Genomic DNA, 25,891 nt, shown 5'->3' on the forward strand with positions numbered 1-25,891 from the left:
GGCCAACATGTTTTTTTTTTTTTTAATCTTTTAAGTGTTTTTGTACAAAAAGTGTATTTCTTTTTTTTGCATTTTTAAAACACCAGTGTGGGGGAGGATGCAAACAAATTAAAAAAATGCTTTTATAACATTATTTTCCCTGTTTAGGAAGAAAAAAAATCATTCCAATAGTACTTAAAAGTCCAAAGGTGAAATAATTTCATTTTCTTCTCTAAAGGCTATAAAAGGCCCCTGCCTGTTCCATTTGCTGTGTCCAGTGGAGCTATGTTACTCTTCACTGGCCCAGGTTCACTGTTAGAGAAAGATCAGGCCAGGTTTCTGGGCACATGGCCTAAACAGAAAGGTGGAAGCATCAGAGGATTAAAAACCTTTCCCCACAGAAATACTGTGGGCAAGAAGATACTTCCCTGAGCCAGAAGCACGGACAGGTGCAGCAGCATCCCACACCAGAGCAGAGGATGATGGAGCCCTAGATATCCCACTTCTGCTTCCATTCCCTTTCCAGAAGATGGGGGCCGGGGGGGGGGGGGGGGAGGAGGAGGAGTCTAAATGACATGCCTGAGAAGAAAGTGCAACATATGTTTAGAAATACTGGTAAGGGAAACATCCTAGCAGTAAGAAAAGCTTTGCCAGCTTTTAGTATAAGTGGGAGAAGAAAGCCATCAAGGAGGTTCCACTACAAGGTAAACAGATGTCCCTTTTCTGGAACCCCTGTAGCATAGGAGGTCAGTTTCAGTTTCCCTTTCCCAACAGACTGGACTTCTGCATTAGGCATTTTGGCTACATATGGACTAATAACCACAAGACCACAAAATCGGGGGCCCAGTTCTAGCTATAAAGTCACTCCAGTGCCAACAAATGATGTGGTGGTACCTTATCCTCTAAATGGGAAATTTCACATTTTTCCCATCCTAATACCAGAGGTGGGAGAAGCAAGTCTTCAGCATCTCCAGGCTCAGACCAAGTGGCAGTGCTTGGATGGTAACCAAGTAATCACTGCAAAGTAGTTCCAAGCAGCAAGAAACTGCATCCAGATTCTCATGGAGACTACTGTAGGGCACAGAGTAACAGCATGAAAGCAATCAAACCTTGTATAAATAATGTTTCCTTGCTTTTTTTTGTTTTTTTAATTAAATCCAGTGTCTCAAAAACTTGTGGAAAATGTGTTTAAAAAAGAAAGGGTTAAGGAGCCTGCCATACCCTTTTGCCCACTGTAACTTTTACCTGTACCTTCCGATACCAAGAGACAGTGCAATAGCCTCTGTTGTCACAGGCCCTTTTATATTATCTGTGTCCTTACAGTGTACCTCTCTAGAGGAAAAACAGAAAATAGGGAACAAAGGGAAGGCATTTCTACTAGTGAGAAAGGGCTGCAAACCAAAAGCAAACTGGAAAGCAAGAGCAATATTAAGGGTGAGATGAGAGACTGGAGTGGAAACTGCTTAAGAAATCTGGCTGAGTATGCTTTGGTTTGGGGGACTGAAGAAGCTGGTCATTTAAAGTGCAATCACATTGGTAACAAATGATCGTCCCTTTCTTCTGACTCCTCCCCTAGCTGGTCATCCCCCACACCACGATATGCAGCAGGCACATTTCGGGGTTTAGAACGGCACACAAAGTCACAACCATCCTGTAAGAAAAGAAAGGGAGGGAAATGATAATTTGGAATTACTAACTTTAGGGAGGCAAAAAGGCAAAGTGTATTTATGTCTAAGAATGTGGCAAGCACTAGCTTCTCCAGGGATAATGAAGAGAAAACCAAAAGGCTCCAAGGATTAGCCTACACTGAATTTAGGGGAAATAGAAAAATTCTTAGAAGTATGTCTCACTTTCCCCTCATATAGGCCTCTTAATAGCTCTATCAGATTCCTAAATCTAAGGAACAGTGTTGTTCTTCCAGCCAAGTCTTAGCAAGCTGACACTAAGATGCTATGCCACTTACTGCTGTGTGCTAGGGTAACCAACTGTCTTGGTTTGCTAAGACTTGTGGTTTTAGCACCCAACGTCCCGTCTCTCAGGAAACCCCCAGTCTGGGCAAACCAGCATGGTTGGTCACTCAACCTTGTATGCAGGCTACAGACTCAGCCAGCTGCCCTCTGCTACTTACTGCTACCAGGTTGCCAAGATCCTGCCAGAAGGCTAAGTGGGGAAATTGCTCCATTCCCTTGGCTCCCACCACCAGTCGCTGGTATAAGAACCCCCCGATGATATAGACAGCGACCAGTGATGCAAACCTGTTGAGGAAGAAAGACATCTATCCTTAAAAACCGGGAAACAGTAAAACTCACATACCAAAGATAATTTCTATATTCATTGTTAGCTATTTCCTAAGCTGTGTTCTGTAAAAATGGAAAAAGAAAAACAGAGTAGTGATCTTACATGAAAAATGGGGCTGGTAGCTTCCTTGGAAAACCAGTTAGAGAGCTGTCAGTCTGAGAAAAGCAAAAGGCTCAGAAAAAAATAAGACTGTGTGACCGACTTATAGCCAAGAACAGTCACCATTAGATACACGATTCTACTTCTCCAAAAGCTCTAATAATCTAATGGGATAGTTCTAAAAACTGTCCAGTCCTTCAGTAGAGGGGAAAAAAGAACCTGCAAATGCAAATATTTATTGGGGACAAAATACTAAATCTCATTTTTTAAACTTGCAGAGTCAGAGTTTAAAGAGGATTTTCACACAAACTTTTTCCTCCTCCAATTACACACACAATTTGTGTAGTATAACACACACATTTGTGCCCATATACCATCACCAAGTAATTTCTGAGTTTAAAAAAAAAGGTTTGGGGCCGGCCCAGTGCTGCAGCAGCTAAGGGCGCACATTCTGCTTTGGCGGCCCAGGGTTCACTGGTTTGGATCCCGGGTGTGAACATGGCACCGCCTGGCAAGCCATGCTGTGGTAGGCGTCCCACATATAAAGTAGAGGAAGGTGGGCACGGATGTTAGCTGAGGGCCAGTCTTCCTCAGCAGAAAGAGGAGAAATGGCAGCAGAGGTTAGCTCAGGGCTAATCTTCCTGGGGGGGAAAAAAAAAGGAGGTTTGGACTGATAAAGGAAAAAGTACTCACGTGACTAGTAGGATAGAACCCACACTAAGGTGGGAGATCTCTGGGGAACAGGCCAGGCTGCTATCCATCTCAAAGAGGTAGAAACAATCTTGGACTTTGCCTCGCTCCTCAGACACAGGGTTAAAATTGTCCTGATGATGAAAGGACAGAACACAACCTTTATGTGGTAAAGCGTTTTCTTTTGACTCCTATCTAAAAAATGAATAACCCCACAAAATCCAAAAAACATTTGCATTCTGCTGTTCAATAACCTATTTTCCAGGTATGAAGGGAGATGGGTGTCTATGACATAGGGAAAAATTGAACTTCTAGTTTTCTCTTATCCATCCCAACATATCTTGTCCCCTCTGGAAATTCTCTCCCACCTCAGGGCAGTCCTTCCATCTCCTCTCTAGGCTCCTACGCCCCAGGGTGCCTCACCGCTAGGGTGTGTCGATTGCAGGAGATCATCACCACTGCACGACGCTGCTCCTTGCCACAGTGATTGTCATATTCATCACCCCCTTTATAGATCAGCATGATCCAATTACCTGAGGAGGGACAAGGAAAATGGAGCTTTGGGGGAGGCGGAAAGCAGAGGCCGACCTGGGGACTACAGTAGAGTGGAATTGAGGAGTTCAATGAAACTGGTTTTAATTAAAATAATCCTCATTAGTATGAGCTCTGTACACCAGTAATACCAAGCTAAACCCTGCTTCTTTACAACAGCTTTGTTTTCCCTTGTTAAGACAAGTAAGAATCAGATATTCATATATGAAAAATCTTAATTTTTCACATTAAAGGCAGGCAACTGATAGTGCAAAACAATTATGATCCATACCTTAACATGACTCACATTTTCTGAACATCTGCTAACATCAAAAAAAGAAGTTTCATACAATTACTTGGTGGCAGGGGAAGGCCTAAGATTTAAAATTAGCCACAGACGAATTCAAAGTGGATGATTTTTAAGATTTGGAAGCTTCTGTTCTCCTTTGGTATTTACTGTGTTCAAATTTCTTTTGCAAAATATCATTTGATTCAACAATCATGTGAGGTGAATAAGGTAAGGATTCTGCTTCCAATTTTGCATATGAGAAAACAAAGTCAAAAAGGTGAAATGATTTTTCAAAGTCATAGGACAAGTAAACATAAGCTGGGTCAAAAATCCAGTCTTCTGGGGCCAGCCCAATGGCGTAGCGGTTAAGTTTGCACACTCCGCTTTGGCAGCCCAGGGTTTGCGGGTTCAGATCCCAGGCGCAGACCTATACATTGCTCATCAAACCATGCTATGGTGGCATCTCACATACAAAATAGAAGAAGAATAGCACAGATGTTAGCTCAAGGACAACCTTCCTCAAACACAAAAAAGAGGAAGACTGGCAATAGATGGTAGCTCAGGGCCAATGTTCCTCACAAAAAAAAAAAGCACATGCACCAGTCTTCTGACCCCAGCCCCAAACTCTTCACGTTATTTTTTATTACATTATTTATAGCAGCAAATATCTGCATTGGAGAATTTAGTTATTTATCTCCTTAAGGGAAGGAATTAGACCATAGGTGCTCACATAGTCCTTTCCAGCAATATGATTTTATGACTTTTGAGAAATATTATCACCATAACACAAGTTGGTAGGGAAAGTTTTGGAGACTGGTTTGCAAAAAAGCTTGATCTCAATATTTAACTGGTAAAAACAAACACATAAGTGTCGAGCCTTGGCTGCAGAGGGGCTGTGGTTCAGTCTCAGGTGTGCTGAAGCACACATACCCTATGATGTACTGAAGAGACTGGGAAAGGATGAGACATACAGGATTGTCAGAGGGATTGACTTGGGATCAATTAATCAACAGAGAGAGTCTTACTTCCATTGAAGACGTGAGTCTCGTTGAGTCTCCCAACCACTGTCTCCTTCCCATTACTTTTGTTGATCTGCACCAGGCCTGCCCCAGAGGTGTGGTTGCCAGCCTCCCGGCACACCCTGAATATGTAGCTGTATGTCTCTTGACCCTGGCCCACGGTGCTCTCAAAGCTGTGAGGAGAAGTGAGGAGAAAGAAAGGACAGGAGAGTTACGGGCTATCAGCCTTAGGAAGAACAGCCTCTCTTCCTTTAACCAAAAAAAAGAAAAAAATTATATTTAATTTATTTATCTGATGTCACAGCTAAATATAATAGTAAATAATATTTGTTCAATCATGACATTTCCATGACCCTGATGGACCAGCCTAATTCTTGATCATGACTGATTAAAATACACCACCCAAGACAGCTAGATATCCTAGATATGTCTGGAATACCTGCTCTAGACTACAGTAGAATGTTAGCTCTTATTGCCCCATGACATAAGGGTCTGTTTATGGGATACTCCCTTGTTTCTTAAAAATCATCTTCAGATTTATATACCTGAGATTCCCGACACTTATGGTGACATGTGTGGGCCTAAATATGTTTATCTGATATTTTTTAAGTCCTATTATAGGGAAGCATCAAATAATGCTTTTAATTCCTACAAGTGGTCTCTTGGGTCCAGTCTTGGAAATAGCTTCTCTTCTGCATAAGAGAACTGCACATTACTACTAAAAACTGGGCTAAGAATTTGTTCTATATCATAAAAGAAAGCAAGATATCATGGCCAAATAAGACCAATATTGCTAAAGTTCAGATGAGAACTGTCTCCTAGAGGAGGTTATAAATGTATTCCCTCCATATTCAGGAGTAATACTAAAAATCAATAAGAGAAAGAAGAGATTCTTTAATATTTTCTCAAGCCCTTTTAAGGTTCTTCTCATTTACCTCTTGTTAAACAGTGGTTTCAGCCTCGTCAGTAGGGCCAACTCTTTCTCTGACTCTTTACCCTTTTCTCCTATCAGGTCGCAGGTTTTTTCTTCTGTCTGCCAGGATTCTCTTACTGCCACAGCCAGGAATAGCAGCAGTAGCAGTCCAGTCCTCCACCAGCTTGAGAAAGGGAACATCCTTTTGGGAGAGAGAGTGTGCATGTTGAGGAAGTGGGGGAGGATCAGGAGAGAAGGGAAAGAGAGAAAGCATATATGAATGTGTAATAAATAAATGGTATACATATATTTTTTTGCCTTTTCATCTTCCACCCATCACCTATTTTTTTTTTTTTTGTGAGGAAGATTGTCGCTGAGCTAACATCTGTGCCAATTTTCCTCTTCTTTATGAGGGACGCCGCCACAGCATGGCTTGACGAATGGTGCTAGGTCCACAGCTGGAATCCAAACCTGTGAACCCTGGGCTAACAAAGCAGAGTGCACGAACTTAACCACTTCGCCACCAGGCCAGCCCCCACCTCCTATTTTACACTAGCCAGTTTTCTTCTTTATTATGAAGCTGGGTTTCATTTTCTGGTGTTGATTTCAAGCTTTTAGCTCTCATCCAAGTTATTTTTTCTTGTCCTTTAATATTCAGAATTGGATCCTTAAGTCTCTAGGTTTCTCTTTATCTTTTTAAAACTTATCTTGAAAGCCTCTTCCTAGCTGACTCCCTTGTCTGACACCATCGCCATCGCTCAGCTGCTGTCCCTCCTGTGTCTCTTCAGGATAGGGGCACAATGTGCATTTAACAGCAAGGACAGCATCGGCCTTGGTGAGGGGTTAGTGTCTATAGACTGTTGTTGATAATTTCTGCGAGGTGTGTATAAAACAAGAATATCTTCACTTTCAAGGGAGTTTACCAAGTCCTCTGCTCTACTGGGAGAAAGACACATTTTTTTTGTCCTAGAAACTGTCAGAAGGACCAACCAATTGCCTAGGTAATACCTAAGTGCCACCAAGGAAGATTATTTTGATTATGCAGAAAGTGTAAGATTTTTTGGCATATGGAACAAATAGTAAATCTTACTATCTGTGTGCCAAGAGCATCTGTATCAGGAAACTCATATATATATGACTTTCAGTCTAATTCGTAGGTGAGTCCTTCAGAACATACTATAGGGGTGAGAAAAGAGGAACAAAAGAGCAAAAAAGGATTACTTAATTATGACACCCCGGGTGTAGACAGCCTTGCCGCTTTACTGTTTGATGAAAAGTTAGACTGAGATATCTTATTATTTAAATTTTACAACTAGTTCATAAACACGGCTTAAACCAGTGGCTGTCCCTAGAATAACACTCAAGTTACAATTTAATACTTGATGTGGTCTGGTTGAAAGTTATTAAGAAACGTGTAAAATAGAGAAAGAGACTTGAATACTTTGGGCCCTAACTTCTCATGTCAATATTCAGGAGCATCCAACAGTCTTCGTTCATACTGAACATTCTTATGTTCATCATAAGAATGATGAACAGAGGGGCCGGCCCCGTGGCCGAGCGGTTAAGCTCGCACGCTCCACTTCGGCGGCCCAGGGTTTCGCTGGTTTGGATCCTGGGGGCAGACATGGCACCAGTCATTAGGCCAGGCTGAGGTGGCATCCCACATGCCACAGCTAGAAGGACCGGCAACTAAAAAAAATATACAACTATGTACCGGGGGGCTTTGGGGAGAAACAGGAAAAACGAAATCTTTAAAAGAATGAGGAATAGAGATAAACATAGCCACAGCATCTAAAACTTGACATTTATCTACTTTAATGTCTCATCACTGAAAAATCATTCAATCATTTAAATTACAGGAAGGAGAACATTCACTAGGTCAAAATGAGTGGTTTGAAGAAGTTTTCCAAACTCACCTCAGGCTCTACAAGTCACAAATTTCAAGAATTTCTAGATTTCCAGTAAGTACAGCTGTCTTTCTGTACTCCAAATTGCTGACAACCCTTGAGAATCACCAAGTCACTTCACAATTTACTGCTCTAGGAATGAAAGACTTCACTCTGGTATCCATTAATGATCCTTCAGCTCACTGCTACTTGTTAATTTCATAACAGGATCACTAATTTTCCTGATAGAAAGATTTAATTCTTCCAAACCTTTCTCATTTATAATAAAATGCTTCTATACTACAAGTCTGGACTTGGGTTCGAATACTTTTTAAAGCCCTCTAACTCTTTTTCATGCTGGTCCACTGACTCCATTGCATTTTAAGAATACAAAACTTGACATAGGCAGAATTTAATGGCTACTAATAAGTTTCAAGATAGGAAAATGGAAGTTCTGAGCCCTGAATGAATTTTCTCCACTCCCTCAAACAAATTTACATTTGACCTGTTTCCCACACTCCACCAGGGCAACAAACGCTTGAGAAGTTGTCTCCCTGACTTTGTATACTCCATACATCAGTTCACTATAGTAATATTAATAAGGTGTTTCCATAGAATAATTAGAGCCAGCCATAAAGCCTGAGGCCCCCATAAACACATTTAAAGCACCAATAGGAAACACTTAACACTGAGTGTCTGCCTTCTGCCAGGCACTGTTCAAAGCACTTAACATACATTAACTAATTAATCCTTACAACAACCCCATGTAGTAAATACAATTATTGTCCTTATTTTACAGATAGAAAACTGAGACACAGCTAGTGGAGTGAACCAGTCTGGCTCCAGAGCTCGTGGTCTACACTGAACCACTGTAGTGGTTATACCTGTAAGTATATCCCCTTTTACATTATTTTTTGTGGGATCAGAGCAGGCAGACAAAGCTTCGCTTTCTTTTTGACAAAGCAAGAAGGGGAAGTGACTCCTCAAACAGTTCACTGAACAGGAGGTGGAATAAAGAACTCAAACTCCTACCTTCCCTAAATTAACTCATTGCTCAATACACAACTTGACCAGCTGAGTTACTAAAAGAAATTAAGAGATCCTTTTATTTGATTACTTTAGCACACCATTTTCCTTATAGCCTCTCAGGACCTAATTTAAAGTTTCAACATTCTTGGCTTTCAAGATTTTTCTTTCCAGGACCAGTTTTCTGGAGGGATGCTCACACAGAAGGCTGTGTTCTCTGGCCTCAAAGGTAGTCCCTTATTTGTTAACAGTTGAAGATTTCTTTTTCCAAATTAGAACAAAGAATCTCACAAAATTGTAAAGGATGACGAGTTAAACACCTGCAGTCAGTATTTGTTTACTGGTTCGACAGTTAGGATGAGAATAAATTTATATTGTTCTCTTTCCTGCTTAAGGTTTGGCTCTATGTTTGCGTTGCTTCTCTTTGATTCAGTGACACATGCTCTAAGTGCTTTATCCAGATTATGTTCATTAATCTTCACAACCCAGAAAACTAGGTACAATTTTTCCCATTTTACAGATGAGGAAACTGATGCTTAGAGGTTACTTGCCTTAGGTTAGACAAGTATTAAACATGTATGAAGTCAGCGGGGGAACTTGGACGATTCACGGCATAAAGATATTTGCTGGAAAACTTTTGATAAATATAGGAGTGCAAAAATGTATTAGGAAGAGTATGAAATCCGAGGGCTGGGCTGGGGAGTCCCTTTTAAATGTGCTACAAATAGATTCTCAAGGTGCAGGAGTTTGTTTAGGTACTTTGCAAACAGGGGGCTTTTAAAAAAATTATTTTATTGAGGTCATCTTGGTTTATAACATTGTGTAATTTCAGGGGTACATTATCATATATCAGTTTCTGTAGAGACTGCATTGTGCTCACCATCAATATAGTCTAGTTTTTATCTGTCACCATACCTATGTGCCCACAAGGGGTAGGACTTTAAGATTCTGAAAATCCCCCTCAATTTTCTTGTTCTATAATGATAGATCTACTTGGTGATGCTAAGAAACTGTCCTTTAATGGAATGTCCAATGTCTAAGCCAGGAACTAGGAAGCAGTTTACATCATTGGGCCTCTGTACCACTCACTTCCCGAGCCTTCAAGACTAGCCTTGAGCATTTTCCATCTTTCAATGCAATGGCTAATTTCTTCTCTCTAGCTCATTTCTGACGTAGCAGCCCTTATCTCCTGTCTCCAGCAGCCTACACTGTAGAAGAGCAGCTCTAATTAGCTAAAGGCCCACTGTTGAAAAGCCACAGAGAAGTAGCTCTGTGTCCCACGGGTGGAAGCTCCCTACAAAGAGGAACACAAGATAACCCCTGTATCAGCTACTCTTCTCCATACAGTATAGGCAGCCCCCTCAAACTTCTTCCAGGGTTCTAGAAATTCTCATTCCGTCTAATCTCCTGACTTTGCAACTGCACAGGGCCCTACCCTCTCTCCAAATGATGCCACTTTACCTGCCTCCACGATGCGGGCAAAATTCCTTCTACAGGGGTCCAGGAAGACCTCAAACGGACACCATACCCAGGGACCTCCCTCTTGCCTTCCCAACTCACGTAAATGCCCTCTCTGGTCTTGGTAGGTCCTTCCTACTTCACTCCCTTCGGGACTCTTGGACTCCCTGCCCTCACGCCTCCGCCTCCCTTCTGCCCAAGGGCTCCTTAGCCGGATGTCTGGCTAAAACCCTGGCTAAGGGAGACCCCGGGCCGTGTCACAGACGCCGAGGTGTGGGCGTTCTCCAGCCCCCTCCTCGTCCACGCCCCTCATACTCACGTGTCACGGGCAAGGGGAGAAGCCAAAGCTCAGAATGGCCGGGTGAATAACTGTCTGGGGCAAGGGGACAGGGCCGGCAAGGTGACAGAGCCAGCAAGGGGCCAACTGCAGACCCCGGTCCCAGAGCTCGTGTCAAAGGCCAGCGCTCCCCCAGGAACCTCGCGGTGCTCCACTCTGGGAACCGGAAACAGGAAGCGCCAGGCAGCCGCTGGGCAACTGCTCCTCCCACTAGACCCCGCGGCGTGTGACCGCAAAACCATTTCGTCCCTTTCTCCTTCCCGGTCCCCCCGGATAATCCTAGACGCTGATTGGCCAGTATCCTGGGGGTTTTTCTCCTAGCTCCGCCCTTATCTCATGAACTCCAATCACTATCGAGATTTTCAAGTTTAGTCCCACCTCTTCGGGTCGCCTTTTTACCAATGAGGCCCCAGAGTCCCGCCTCCAGGCCTCTCGACTCAGGGGTCCCAGTCACGCGGGGTCACGCGTGGTCACGCGCCAGGCCCGCTCCCTGGTAGGTCCCAATGAAGAGGGGACGTGCGGGCGGGCGGAGGCGGAAGTTGCCGCCGGGCCTGTGGTGCAGCCTCGGTGGGAGTTGTAGTTCTCGCGCTGACTCCCTTCCTCCCGGGGCTGCTCCAGGCCGTTCGCCGCCTGTGGGGGACGCTGTTTCTCCGTCTGCCGGCCCCGGCCTCGTTGTCTCCAGTGTTGGCGCATAGGGGATGGTGGAGAGCGATGGGTCGTGGTCATCTTGGCTTTCTCAACCACACCTTTGTTCTTTATTTCCTTTCTACAGTTTAGTACCTTGGGCGTAGTTATTGTTATTGTTGCTGTTATCTTTATCATTCCCCTCCCGTCTGGTGGCGTTTTGCATGATAAACACTCTGTAACCGCTTCTGTTCACCACAGGTTGGTTATGCATCCTGGTCACTCCATCCTCTCCGCATTTCTGGTGTCCTGGGCAACGAGCAACTCAATTTTAGTCTTTGCGTCTTTGCCGAGCTCCTTGGCGGTCTTCCTCGTATCTCTTACTAGCCGCCTGGTGGAGTGTTACTCGTTCTTGGAAGTGGGTTCAGATGCCGTCTCTCCTGTGGCTTCCTGGAGTCACTCTTTGCAAAGTGAGTCACTCCTTCTTCCTAATACCCGCTTCTTGCTTGGACCTGGCTTTAGCCTGATTTCATTCTGCTCTGACCCCCACGTCACTTTTTTTGTGCCTCCCTGTCTCTGCTGATGGCGACTGGATTTTGATTTCCATTCTCCTCAGCAGAGCAAGTGCAGTGTTTTGAATCCAGTAATAATAGAAGCTAACACTCGCATAGTTGTGGTGCCCCGCACTGTTGTAAGTGCTTTAAATGAGTATTGAGTCGCTTAATCTTCACACTAACATTAATGAGGAAGAATCTTATCCCACTTTTGCAGATGAGTAGATTAAGGCTGATAGAGGCTAAGTAACTACCCTGGGTCCCACAGCTGTTAAGTTACAGAGTCAGAATTCAGGCTCCATAATTTAGGCGTGTTAGATTTATAAGCGTATAGTCTCCAGAGTCCGTGCTCTCAAGCATTACTTTATCCCGACTGTGCAGGATCCTGCATTCGTTTATTAATTGGTTCATTCAGTTCAGGCTAGGTGGTAATCATATCTGAGTTGGGTTTGCATGTGTTCTCAAGGGAAAAATAAGAAAATTAAAAGATGAGGTTCTTTATAATAATAAAAGTAATTTGTAATCAGAAAACACAGAGAACAAAACAAAAATACATAAGCCCACCAAGAGGTTACGTATTTCCCTCATGAGTATGTTATTCTTTTACTTTAAAAAATTTTTAACATTATCAAATGTTTCTCCATATTGATATCAAACGTGAAGTGAGTTCACTCACTGGTTGCACAGCAAGCCAATCTCTGACACGGGGTGTAGTGGAAGAAAGTAGGAATTTTACTGCAAAATGCTGAGCAGGGATAACAGGCAGCTAACTCTGTAATCCAGAACTCTCCGAGAAGCTACAAGCAAGAGTTTTTATTTGGGGTTTTATGTAGTGGAGGGGGAACATGTGGCCTTGGGATTGAAGTTCTAGGAGTAGTCTGCACAGGTGTGACTGTCTGTTCCATGTGTTGCATTCCGTGTATTTTTAGTGTATGATTCCAGAGTTTACGATCAGTCATTTTAGCTTCTCAGTGCTCCTGCAAGATGCTTAGTCAGGCAGGGGCTGTCGGGAAGTTCCTTTCTTATCAGCGATCCTCCTACTGTTCTGCAAGGCAAGCTCAGAAACTTCGTTTTGTTTCCCATGTTAACTTTGTGGGTACAAGGCACAGTTTTACCCTAATCAAGGGAAATTTTAACTCCATCCTCAGTTTCAATATTACTAACTTTACAAATCATTTTTTTAATGGTTGCATAATAGTTAGCTGTGTGGGTTGCAACTTAAGCAATTCCATTAGTGTTGAGCGTGTAAATTATTTCTATTGACTTGCTTTTATCAGTTCATTCAACAAGTATTTACCGAGCAATTACACTGTTATAGGTGTTGGGGATACAGCAGAGAAAAAAGACAAAAATCCCTTTTACAATGAGCTTTCATTCTAGAATTGATGTTCATTTGTTGGTGAATTCAAGTTTTGATTTCAGAAATCTTGCCTCTTGGTCATTTCATTGCCTAGAGTAACACTGGGCTGGAGGGAGGGAAGTATGCATGTTGAAAGTGGGGAAAGGTTCAGAAATCCCGTTGAGTAGGTTGAATAACTTGTCTTCTGTGGGAGTGGGAGAGAGGGACAGCTTCCCCTTCCATTCATTTGCAAATAACCTGGGTCACCTCCCTGCTTCTCAGGCTTCAGTGCCCATTCTGGGAGCTATGTGCGTCAGAGCTGTCTCAAGGTTCTTGCCTTTCTCCTCTGCCTCTCTCTAGCCTCATCATTAACAAGGACAGTATACCCACACCTGCCTCCCACATACGAGGTAAATTGTTCACTTTGTTTAGAAAGCAGTTCTAGGAGTTTTGTCCAAAAATTCCAATGCTGAGGATGCCTCCTGTTTAGTATAAGCAAAAGAGGGGAGCGTGCTTGAAAGATCTAGGTATTCTGAATTCTTCCTTCAATTCATTGTTTTGATAATTGTCCCAGACCTGCTTGTTTGTTGACTCTGAGCTGGAGGCTTTGTTGAAAATGGCTTTTTTAACCTCTCAACAGCTTTATTCAGTTTGAATTTTGTGCCACAGGTTTTGCTCTGGTTTCACTGTCGGATACGTCCTACCTGCTCACAATTTCTGATCTGCTTGGGGAGCTTTTGAAATTTGTTTGGTAGTGAAGGGGAGCAGAATATGCCATCCCAAAATGCGCCACTTCAGTGAGTGGATTCTTTTGAGCTGAAGGTAATCAAGACCCAGCAGACTCGAGAAAAACTTTAACTTGCAGAAACAATTTAGATGAAGGGCCTGACCCAGAAAGAGAGCTATTACTAGAGATAACTTTTTATCTGAAAAACTGACCTGCATGGCAGGGCAAACATCTGATTACTGAACACCTGTTCTCATCTTCCTGTGAATTGCCCTCCTCCCCTTTGAAGCCCCTGGCCCTGTCCCCTTCCTTAGCTCAGGGTGGGGTATAAGCCTCAATTGTCTAACCACCTTTGGGTTTCATATTTTTATGGGGCTCCTGTACATCTGAAATTAAATTTGATTTTCTCCTGTTAATCTGTCTTATGTCAATTTAATTATCAGAGCAGCCAAAGGACCTAGAAGGGTAGAAGGAAAATTTAATCCTCCGCTATAGTAGTTTCTCAGTCCTGTTGTGCATGTATTCAATTTGCCGTCTTGAACCAGTTTTCAATTTTGAACTTTTGTTGATGCCTGCCTTTTATTTATTTATTTTTTGAGGAAGATTAGCCCTGAGCTAACATCTGCTGCCAATCCTCCTCTTTTGCTGAGGAAGACTGGCCCTGCGCTAACACCCATGCCCATCTTCCTCTACTTTATTTGTGGGACGCCTACCACAGCATGGCTTGCCAAGTGGTGCTGTGTCTGTACCCGGGATCCGATCTGGTGAACTCCGGGGCACTGAAGCAGAACGTGTACACTTAACTGCTGCGCCACTGGGCCAGCCCCAATGCCTTCCTTTTAAAATGATCACATTTAACATTTCAAGGATTAAATGTATTTGTTGTTTTTGATAACTTTCAATTTTAATGTAATTTAACGTTTTTAGGAAAGATGCAAGAATAGTACGAAGAACTCCCACATACACTCTACCTAGATTCACCAGTTGTTTACATAGTGTCCCACTTGCTTTATTAGTCTCTCTCTCCCCTCTTCTCTACACACACACACACACACACACACACACTAGTTTATTTTGAACAATTTGAGAGTAATTTCCCCATTACCATGAAGTACATCAATTTGTATTTCCTAAGAATAAGGACATTCTCCTACATTACGACAGTATAATTACAGAATTAGGAACTAGAACATTGATCCAATGTTATTATCTAATCAATAGTCCATATTCAAAATTTCACCAGTTGTCCCAATAAATATTCTTTATAATTACTTCCTGTTCCCCAAACGCAGAAGCCAAGCCACAGTCATGCATTGTAGTTAGTTGTAATTTTTCTTTATCTTATTTGACCTTGAAATTTTGAAAAGTACGTGTCACTTATTTTGCAGAATGTCGCTCCTTTTGTGTTTGTCTGATGCTTCCTCATGATTATATTTAGGTAATTTTTGATAGAACTAAGAGAGAAATGATGTGTCCCAATCTCTGTCAGGATCCAATCAGGAGACAGGTACCACACCAGTGATTTTAAAGAAAAAGTTTGTATAAAGAATTGTTTTGTAGTAAAAAATAATTAATTAGTAAAAGGGGTTAAAGAGGACTCTACGTTATACAGACGCAGCAACTACAAAGTGCAGCTCTTACCTCTAGGGCTAAGAGTTCCTTCTTAGAAACTTAAAGGATGTACTCCCTTCCCCAACCACAGGGTAGAGATTCAGACCTTTGAAGAAAGGGTGTGGTTCCTGTCACAGGAACATGCAGCCCACTGATGAATTGACAGAAAAATTGGTGGAGGGTGTGGGTGACTGTTGAACTGCCAGTGGGGGCCTCTACAGTGACTCCTTTGTCCTTTTGACATGTCCCCATCATTTTTTTGGCAATTCTTTTTTTTTAAAAGATTTTTTTTTTCCTTTTTCTCCCCAAAGCCCCCCAGTACATAGTTGTATATTCTTCCTAGTGGGTCCTTCTAGTTGTGGCATGTGGGACGCTGCGTCAGCGTGGTTTGATGAGCAGTGCCATGTCCGCGCCCAGGATTTGAACCAACGAAACACTGGGCCACCTGTAGCAGAGTGTGCGAACTTAACCACTCAGCCACAGGGCCAGCCCGCAGCAATTCTTTACCTTTGGGCACATAGATGTTCCATGTTTATCTTCTACTTCTCTTAGCCTACAATCAGTCATTTTTCTAAGGGGGCCTGGTTCCTTTTAGTGGAGAATGGAATGGAGCAACCAGAAACTGATTACAAGGTGTGTTTTTTGCTACTTGTGTGTCACTGCTTTGGTTCCTCTCAGCAGACAGTTAGGAAATCTATGTATCTTTCCAAGAGTGAGACACCAGGCTCTCATTATACCCAATATGTTTACACATTTGTTCACACAAGAAAACACAGAAAGTAGTTTTATAACTGATAAACCATATCGTTGTATAAAACTAGCCTGCTAATTAGAATTCAATATTTCTTTAAAGTTCCATTTTTGTTGTTGAGGTAAAATTTATAAATCACGAGATACACAACGATTAAGTGTACAAGTCAATGAATCTTGACAAATGCGTCATAAGTGTAACCTCTCTGTAATCACGATTTAGATTTTCCTCACCCAAGAAAATTTCCTCATGCCCCTTTCCAGTCATTTCTCCGAGCCCTAGAGGCAACTATTGCTCTGAAATTTTCAGCATAGATTAGTTTTGCCTATTCTAGAATTTCTTATAAAATTGAATCACATGCTACATTTGGTTTCTTTCACTCAATATATCTGTGAGATTCTGTTGTTGCATATATCAGTAGCAGGGTTTTTTTTGGGCTGGATAGTATTATATTATATGAATATTTCATACTTGTTTATCTGTTCTTTTGATGGGCATTTGTGTTGTATATATGTTATCTATAAAACTAAGAAGCTTTATATGTATATATTTATTTTTGGTGAGGAAGATTGGTCCTGAGCTAACCTCCATTGCCAATTTTGCTTTTTTTGCTTGAGGGAGATTGTCCCTGAGCTAACGTCTGTTCCAGTCTTCCTTTATTTTGTATGTGGGATGCTGCCACAGCATGGCTTGATGTGTGGTGTGTAGGTGTATGCCTGGGATCCAAATGCAGGAACCCCAGGCTGCCAAAGTGGAGCACATGAATTTAACCACTACGCCACTGGGCCAGCCCCTATAATTTTAGCTTTTATGTTTGTGTCTGTAATCAATTTTGAATTAATTTTTGTATATAATTGAGTTAGAGTTGTGGTCAGTTTTTTTTCTACATGGAAACATGGTTCTTCCACATAGAAATAGAGTTCTTTGCTGACTTCTTTCTCCCTTAAATTGCTTTGAAGCTTTGCTGAAAATCAATTAACTGTGTAAATGTAGTTCCATTTATGGATTTAATTCTGTTCCATTGATCTTTGTTAGTTATGCCAACAACACATTGTCTTGATTCCTCTAGTTTTACTGTAAGTCTTGAAGTAAGATAGTATAAGTCTTCCTTGTTTTCTCAAGATTGTTTTGGCTTTTCTAGGTCCTTTGCATTTCCGTATATATTTTAGAATCAACTTATCAATTTCTGTTTAAAAAATCCTGCTGAGATTATAATTGGGTTGAATGTGAATCTGAAGATAAATTTGGGGAAAATTGACATTTCAACAAGGTTGAATTTTACAATCCGTGGACAGGATACACTCTTTATTTAGGTCTTATCTAATTTCTTTCAGCAATGTTTTATAGTTTTCAGTGTAGAGGTCTTACATGTCATTTGATACATTTATTCCCAAGTACTTATATTTTTTGATGCTTTTATAAATGAAATTATTGTGAAAAACTTATTATACAAATGTTTGCTAGTAGTATATAGAAATACAATTGATTTTTGTATTTTGACAGTATATCCTGTAACCTTGCTGTTTACTTATTTTGGCAGTTGCTTCTTTCAGATTTCTGCTTCTGGTCATGATGGTGTAACTGGGATTGGATTTATTCTCTCATCTTAAACAATTAGAAAACTGCAAAATATTTCAAACAGTGGTTTTCAGATACTAGACAATAGGCAGCACAGGACAGTAATTCCTGAGAGAAGGGAAATAAATAAGGTGAGCCCTGCAATTGCCCTTTCTTACTAATTCTTGACAAAAATAAGCCTCAAAAGGATCAAACTGATACCAAGTAACTTAACTGTGTCCAGTAACAAAAGCCAACAACTTTTAAAAGCACACAGCACCATCTGGCACCAACAGTGTAAAATTTATAATGTCTGGCATCCAGCAAAAGATTACCAGGCATGCAAAGAAGGAGGCAAATATGAACTATAACCAGGAGAAAAATCAATCAATACAAACTGTCCCAGAAATGACAAAGATGAGAGAATTCACAGAAAGGATGTTAAAATAGCTATTATAAGTACACTCCTTATGTTCAGAAGATAGAGGAAAATTGAACATGATGAAGAGAAAAATACAAGATATTTAAAAAACTCCCCAAATCATGCTTCTAGAAATGAGAAATACAATATCTGAAATGGTACAATGAAAATATACTGGCTGGAGTCAACAGTAGATTAGAAACTGCAGAAGGAAAGATTAGTTAACTGGAAGACATGTTACTAGAAAAATTCAAAGTAAACACATGGAGAAAAAAGACCCCTGTCTCCCCCTAAAAAAGCCCAGAGCTTCAGTTACCTATGGTATAACATCAAGCAATCTAACATACTTAAGTTAAAGTTTCAGAAAGAGGACATAAAATATATTTGCCACAATTTTTCAAAATTTAATGAAAACTATAAATTCATAAGTCAAAGATGCTCCATGAACATCAAGCAGAAGAAATGAAGAAAAGTACACCAAGATACATTATTATCAAGCTGCTGAAAAGCAGTGACAAAGAGAACATCTTAAAAGCAGCCAAAGGGAAAAATACGCAGCGGCGTATTTCACATCAGCAACTATGAAAGCCAGGTGAAATGAGATACTTTTAAAGTACTATTTTAGGGATGGGAAAAACCTGTCAATGTAGAATTCTATACATATAAAAGTACCTTTAAAAAATAAAGACAAACTAAAATTTTTTTCAGATGAACAAAAGCTGAGGAATTATTGCAAGCAGACCACTAAAAGACATATTAAAGGAAGTTCTTCTGCCAGAAGGAAAATTATACCAAGTGGAAGTTTGGATTTATACAAGGGCATGAAGAACATTAGAAATGATAAATATGTGTATAAATATAAAATAGTTTTGTTCTAATTTTAAAAGATATCTTTAAAAGATTAATGACTGATTAGAGGGAAAATATTAAAATCTATTGTGGAATTTGTACCATATGTAGAAATAAAATGTATGATCGTGGCCAGGGAGAGGGAGAGGAAGCATGCTCTCGTAAGGGTCACTTGATGTACATGAAGTAGGATGGTACTATTTAAAGGAAGAACATGATTAAAGATGTATAATGGAAACCCTAGAACAATCAAAAAAAAAAAAAAAGAAAAGGGAAAAAAAGAAGGAATAAGGAAAGGAGGAAATGAGGAAAGAGAAAGATATCAATGACAAGCCAATAAGGGAGGTACAATGGAATCATAAAAGACGTTCAGTTAAAAAAATCAGGAAAATAGAGAAAAATGAACAAAGAAAGTCAAACACATAGAAAATAAATCTCAAGATGGTAGATATAAATCCACCTACAATGATAATCACCTTATCTAAAATGGCCTAAATACTCCAATTAAAGAGCAGAGGTTGTCAGATTAGATTAAAAAAAAGTAAGACCCAAGTATATGCTGTCTACAAAAACAAAAGAGTAAAAGGATGGAAGTACTTTCCATGGAAATACCATGCAAACACGAATCCAAAGAAAGCTAGAATGCCTATCTTATCTAGGCAAAGTAGATTTCAGAACAAGGAATATTGCCAGGGATAAAGAGGGACATTGCAGAAGGATAAAAGAGTCAGATCGTCAAGAGGACATGTGTTTCTACCCAATAGCTTCAAAATACATGAGGGAATATCTGAGAGAACTCGAGAGAAAAAGACAAATCCACAATTATAGTTGGAGATTTCAATATCCTCCACTCATAATTAACATAGTCAGAAAATCTGCAACGACGTAGGAGACTTGAACAACACTATCAACTAACTTGACTAATTGACATTAATATAGCACTTCAACCAACAAATGCAGAATGTATACTCTTACAAGTACACACAGACTGTTACCAAGATAACACATATTCTGAGTTATAATACAAGTTTTAATAAATGTAAAAGAATTGAAATTATACAATGTATATTCTCTGACCAAAACAGAGTTAAACTAGACATCTTAATGAAAAGACATGTGGAAAATCCCCAAATATTTGAAAATTGAGCAGCAAATTTTCTATAACCCATGGGTCAAAGAAGAAATCATGAGGTAAATTACAAAATATTTTGAATTGAATGAAAATGAAAATATATCAACCATTGAGGACATTGAGGAATGTAGGGTTAGAGACAAGTTTATAGCATTTGCTTATTTTGGAAAAGAATGGTCTCAAATCAGTGACCTATGCTTTCACATTGAGAAACTAGAAGAGTATATTAAAACCGAAGTAAGCAAAAGGAAGGCTCTAATAAAGATGCACACAAAATCAGTAGAATAGAAAACAGAAAAACAACAGAGAAAATGAAGCCCAAATCTGGTTTTTGAAGTGATCAATAAAATTGATAAACATCTAGACAAACTGATTAGAGGGAAGGCACAAAGTTCCAGTATCGGGAATCAGAGAGGTGAGATCGTTATAGATCCTCCAGACATTAGAAGGACAATAAAGTAATAGGAACAATTTTATGCCAGTCAATTTGACAACTTAGATCAATGGTCAGTAAAGTATAGTCTGTGGGCCAAATCTGGCTTGCCACCTGTTTTGTGAATAAAGTTTTATTGGAACACGATCACACTTATTGGTTTACTCTTATCTGTGGCTGCTTTTGTATGGCAATGGCAGGGTTGAGCAGTTGTGAGGTTGTATTGTCAGAAAAGCCTGAGATGTTTACTATGTGGCCTTTTACAGAAAAAGTTTGCTGATCCTGACTTAGATGAAAAGAACAAATTCATTGAAAGACACTAACTACTGTTGAGAAAAGACAGATAACCTGAAATTGAATTTGTAGTAAAACCTTCCCACCAAGAAAACTTGGGGCCCAGATGGCTTCACTGGTAAGTTCTACTTTCTTTTGATATTTTATTTATTTTCCTGTCTAAAACTTTTAGTACAATGTTGAATAGAAATGGTAAAATTAGATATCCTTGTCTTGTTCCTGATCTTATTGGATAACATTCAATATTTCACCTAAAGTATGCTATTAGTGTAGGTTTTTTGTAGAAGACACCATCAGGTTGAAAATATTTCCTTTTATTCTTTTGCTGATCATCTTTCTTTTGATGGCTTTTGAATTTTTTCAATGCTTTCTTTCTGCTTCAGATGGCATGATTATAAAATCAAAGTAATTGATTTTAGAATGTTAAACCAACATTGCATTTCTGGGATAAGCCACACTTTGTCATGATGAATTATCTCTTCTATGTTTTTCTGAATTTGATTTGCTGAGATTTGTTTTTTTTTTAAGATTTTGATGTTTATATTCATGAAGGTTGGGGTCTGTAATTTTGTTTTCTTGTAATTCTTTGGCAGATTTTATATCAGGGTCATGATGGCCTCCTAAAAAATGTTGGAGAATGTACTTTTATTTTCTATTTTCTGAAGGAATTGTGTTATAGTTTGATACAATATGCTATTGAAGTCATCTGAGCATGCACCTTTCTTAATGGGAAGGTTTATATTAACAAATTCAATTTCTTCATTGGAAAGAGAACTATTCAGAAATTTCTGTTTCTTCTTGTGTCAGTCTGGTAAATTGTGTTTTTCAAGGAATTTTTCCATTTTATCTAAATTGTTAAATTTATTGGCATACAGATTTAATATTCCCTTATTATCTTCTTTGTTTTATTTTTTAATTTTTATTTATTTGTTATTGAGGTAACATTGGTTGAGAACATTATAACCTTATTATCCTTTTTTGTTTTTTTACTTTTTAAAAATCATCTTTATTGAGGTATATTTACATATGAGCAAATTCACCAATTTTAACACTTAAAATTGTACACTACAAATGTCCGGTAGTGTAACGATGACCACATTCATAATATAGAACATTTACATCATTCCAACAAGTACCTCATGCCCCTCCAAAGTGAATCCATGCCCCTCACCCCCAATCCCCAGCTCCTGGCAACCACTAACTTGTTTTATGTCACTGTACTTTTCCCTTTTCTAGACCTTCATATAAATGAAATTGTGCAATACAGAGTTTTTGTGTCTGGCTACTCTCACTTAGTGAACACTTTTTTAAAAATTGAGGTCATAATAGTTTATAATGTTGTGAAATCTCAGTTGTACGTTCTTATTTGTCAGTCACCATGTATCTGTGCCCCTTCACCCCTTTTGCCCATCCCCAACCCCCTTCCCCTCTAGTAACCACTAAGATGTTCTCTTTGTCCATGTGTTAGTTTATCTTCCACATAGGAGTGAAATCATACGGTGTTTGTCTGTCTCTGTCTGGCTTATTTCGCTTAACATAATATCCTCAAGGTCCATCCGTGTTGTTGCAAATGGGATGATTTTGTCTTTTTGAATGGTTGAGTAGTATTCCATTATATATATATACACCACATCTTTATCCACTCCTCAGTTGATGGGTACTTGGGTTGCTTCCACTTCTTGGCTATAGTGAATAATGCTGTGGTGAACATAGCAGTGCACAAGTCTCTTTGAATTGTTCATTTCAAGTTCTTTGGATAGATACTCAGTAGTGGGATAGCTGGGTCATATGATATTTCTATTTTTAATTTTTTGATAAATCTCCATACTGTTTTCTGTAGTGACTGCACCAGTTTGCATTCCCACCAGCAGTGTAGGAGGGTTCCCTTTTCTCTACATACTCTCCAAATTTGTTATTTTTTGTCTGGGTGATTATAGCCATTTTAAAGGGTGTAAGGTTAGTGTAGTTTTATTTTATTTTTTTTAAAAGACTGGCACCTGAGCTACATCTGTTGCCAATATTTTCTTTTCCTTTTTCTTCCCAAAGCCCCCTAGTACATAGTTGTATATTGTAGTTGTAGGTCCTTCTAGTTGTGGCATGTGGGATGCCACCTCAGCATGGCTTGATGAGTGGTGCCATGTCTGCACCCAGAATCCGAACCTGCAAAACCCTGGGCTGCCAAACCTGAGCACGTGAACTTAACCACTTGGCCATGGGGCTGACCCCTTTATTCTAGTTTTTTTTTGAGGAAGATTAGCCCTGAGCTAACATCTGTTGCCAATTCTCCTTTTTTTTTTTTTGCTGAGGGAGACTAGCCCTGAGCTAACATCTGTGCCCATCTTCCTCTACTTTATGTGTGGGACACCTACCATAGCATGGCTTACCAAGCAGTGCCACGTCTCCACCTGGGATCTGAACTGGTGAACCCCGGGCCGCTGAAATGGAATGTGTGAACTTAACTGCTATGCCACGAGGCCAGCCCCTCAATCTCTTTAGTTGTGATTGGTCTATTCAGATTCTCTTTATCTTCTTGTCAGTTTTGGGAGGCTATATGAGTCTAAGAATTTGTTGATTTCTTCAAGATTGTCCAATTTGTTGGCATATAGTTTTCCAGAGTAGTCTCTTATAATCCTTTGTATCTCTGTGGTATCTGTTGTAATTTCTCCTGTTTCATTTCTAATTTTATTTACTTGAGACTTCTCTCTTTTTGTCTTAGTCTGGTAAGGGTTTGTCAGTTTGTTTATCTGCTTAAAGAACCAGGTCTTTGTTTCATTGATCTTTTCTACCGTTGTTTGTGTTTCATTTTCATTTATTTCTGCTCTAATTTTTATTATTTCCCTCCTTCTGCTGACTTTGGGCTTTGTTTGTACTTCTTTTTCTAATTCTGTTAGGTGTAGTTTAAGATGGTTTATTGGAGATTTTTCTTGTTTGTTAAGGTGTGCCAGTATTGCTATGAATTTCCCTCTTAGGACTGCTTTTGCTGCATCCCATATGAATTGATATGGTGTATTTTCGTTCTTATTTGTCTCCAGATAGTTTTTGATTTCTCCTTTAATTTCTTCAATGATCCATTTGTTGTTCAATAGCATGTTGTTTAGTCTCCACATGGTTGTCACCTTCCCAGCTTTGTCTTGTAGTTGATTTCTAGTTTCATAGCATTATATTGGAAAACATACTTGATATGATTTCAGTCTTCCAAAATTTATTGAGACTTTCCTTGTTTCCCAATATGTGATCTGTCCTTGAGAATGTTCCATGTGCATTTGAGAAAAATGTGTTCTGTTGATTTTGGATGGAGTGTTCTCTATATATCTATTAAGTCCATCTGGTCTAGGTTTTCATTTAAATCCACTATTTCCTTGTTGACCTTCTGTTTGGATGATCTATCCTTTGATGTAAGTGGGGTGTTAAGGTCCCCTACTATTGTTGTGTTGTCATTAATATCTTATTTTACATTTGTTATTAATTGCTTTGTATAATTTGGTACTCCTGTGTTGGGTGCATATATATTTATAAGTGTGATGTCTCCTGGGTGGGATGTCCCTTATATCATTATATACTGCCCCTCTTTGTCTTTCATTACCTATTTTATCTTGAAGTCTCCTTTGTCTGATATAAGTATGGCAACACTTGCTTTTGTTTGCTGTTACCTTGGAGTATTGTCTTCCATTCCTTCATTCTGAGCCTGTGTTTGTCTTTAGAGCTGAGATGTGTTTCCTGGAGGCAACATATTGTTGGGTCTTGTTTTTTTAATCCATCTAGCCATGCTGTTCTTTTGATTGGAGAATTCAATCTTTTTACATTTAGAGTGATTATGATATATGGGGGCTTAATGCTGCCATTTTATTGCTCATTTTCTGGTTCTTCTGCATTTCCTTTGTTTCTCATCCCATATGTTTTGGCCTACCAATTCAGTTTGGTAGTTCTCTATGATGATTTTCTTAGTTTTCTCTTTATTTATTGTTTGTGTCTCTGTTCTCATACTTTGTTTAGTGGTTACCGTAAAGTTTGTATAAAAAATCTTGTAGGTCAGTTAGTCCATTTTCTGATAACCTTTTATTTCCTTAGCCTAAGCCGATTCCACCTTCTTCCTCTTCCCCTTCTAAGTTATTATTGTCACAACTTATTCCATCTTGTATTTTGAGTTTGTGGTTAAAATGATTAGATTACATTTATTTTTGATGTTTTCCTTCCCTTTATCTGTAATGTTATAATTGTTTGCTAACTTGTTCTGATGGAGAGCTGCAATTTTCTGATTTTGCTTACCTATTTATCTCCTTGCTCAAAGCTTCATAAACACTCTTTTTTTTCCTGGTATTAGGTCCTTCTTGAGCATTTCTTGTAGGGGGCTCTTGTGGTGATGAATCTCTTAGCTTTTGTTTATCTGGGGAAGGTTTTATTCCTTCATCATATCTGAAGGATATTTTCACTGGATAGAGTATTGTTGGCTGAAAGTTTTTGTCTTTCAGAATTTTGAATATGTCATACCACTCTCTCCTAGCCTGTAAGATTTCTGCTGAGAAATCCCCTGAAAGCCTAATAGAAGTTCCTTGGTAAGTTATTTTCTTCTGCCTTGCTGCCCTTAATATTTTTTCTTTGTCATTGACTTTTGCCAGCTTTACTACTATATGCCTTTGAGAGGGTCTTTTTACATTTATGTAATTCGGAGATCTATTAGCTTCTTTCACTTGTATTTCCATCTTCTTCCCCAGGTTTGGGAAGTTCTCAGCTATTATTTCTTTGAAAAAGCTTTCTGCTCTGTATAATTCCTATAATCCTTATGTTGCATTTCCTGATTGACTTGGATATTTCTCAGAGAATTTCTTAATTTCTTTTTAGTCTTAGTTCTCTCCCCTCCTCCATCTGAAGCATTTCTACATTTCTGTCCTCTAGACTGCTAATTCTTTCCTCCATAGTATCAGCTCTGTTTCAAGGAGTCCAGATTTTTCTTTATCTCATCCATTGTGCTTTTCATCTCCAATATTTCTGATTGGTTTTTCTTTACAGTTTCAATCTCTTTTGTGAAGAAATTCCTGATTTCATTGAACTATCTGTTTGTATTTCCTTTAACTCA

At 39.6% G+C, this 25,891-nt stretch overlaps 2 protein-coding genes across 3 annotated transcripts in view; one reads left to right on the forward strand and one right to left on the reverse strand.

The window, feature by feature from the left end:
* Window positions 1-130: 130 nt before the first annotated feature.
* Window positions 131-10,865, reverse strand: M6PR (mannose-6-phosphate receptor, cation dependent). 2 transcript variants are annotated; one of them, XM_008509427.2, is made up of 7 exons: window positions 10,508-10,865; window positions 5,841-6,020; window positions 4,912-5,078; window positions 3,490-3,599; window positions 3,070-3,200; window positions 2,108-2,234; window positions 131-1,630 (listed from the first exon to the last, which is right to left on the reverse strand). In XM_008509427.2, exons 2-7 carry the CDS (start codon window positions 6,017-6,019, stop codon window positions 1,508-1,510), a joined length of 837 nt encoding a protein of 278 aa, XP_008507649.1. In that variant the 5' UTR covers window position 6,020; window positions 10,508-10,865; the 3' UTR covers window positions 131-1,507. The 2 variants fall into 2 exon arrangements, with proteins under 2 accessions (XP_008507649.1, XP_070476779.1); XM_070620678.1 differs by lacking the exon at window positions 3,490-3,599 and having other exon boundaries at window positions 10,508-10,829.
* Window positions 10,866-10,926: 61 nt separating this feature from the next.
* Window positions 10,927-25,891, forward strand: part of KLRG1 (killer cell lectin like receptor G1) — a 42,574-nt gene continuing 27,609 nt past the window's right edge. The window contains exons 1-2 of the mRNA XM_008509428.2: window positions 10,927-11,018; window positions 11,411-11,619. Coding sequence (XP_008507650.2) covers window positions 10,927-11,018; window positions 11,411-11,619 — 301 coding nt within the window. The remainder of the gene's footprint in view (window positions 11,019-11,410; window positions 11,620-25,891) is intronic.

Source organism: Equus przewalskii, chromosome 5 (assembly GCF_037783145.1).
Source record: "Equus przewalskii isolate Varuska chromosome 5, EquPr2, whole genome shotgun sequence".
Taxonomy (NCBI): domain Eukaryota; kingdom Metazoa; phylum Chordata; class Mammalia; order Perissodactyla; family Equidae; genus Equus; species Equus przewalskii.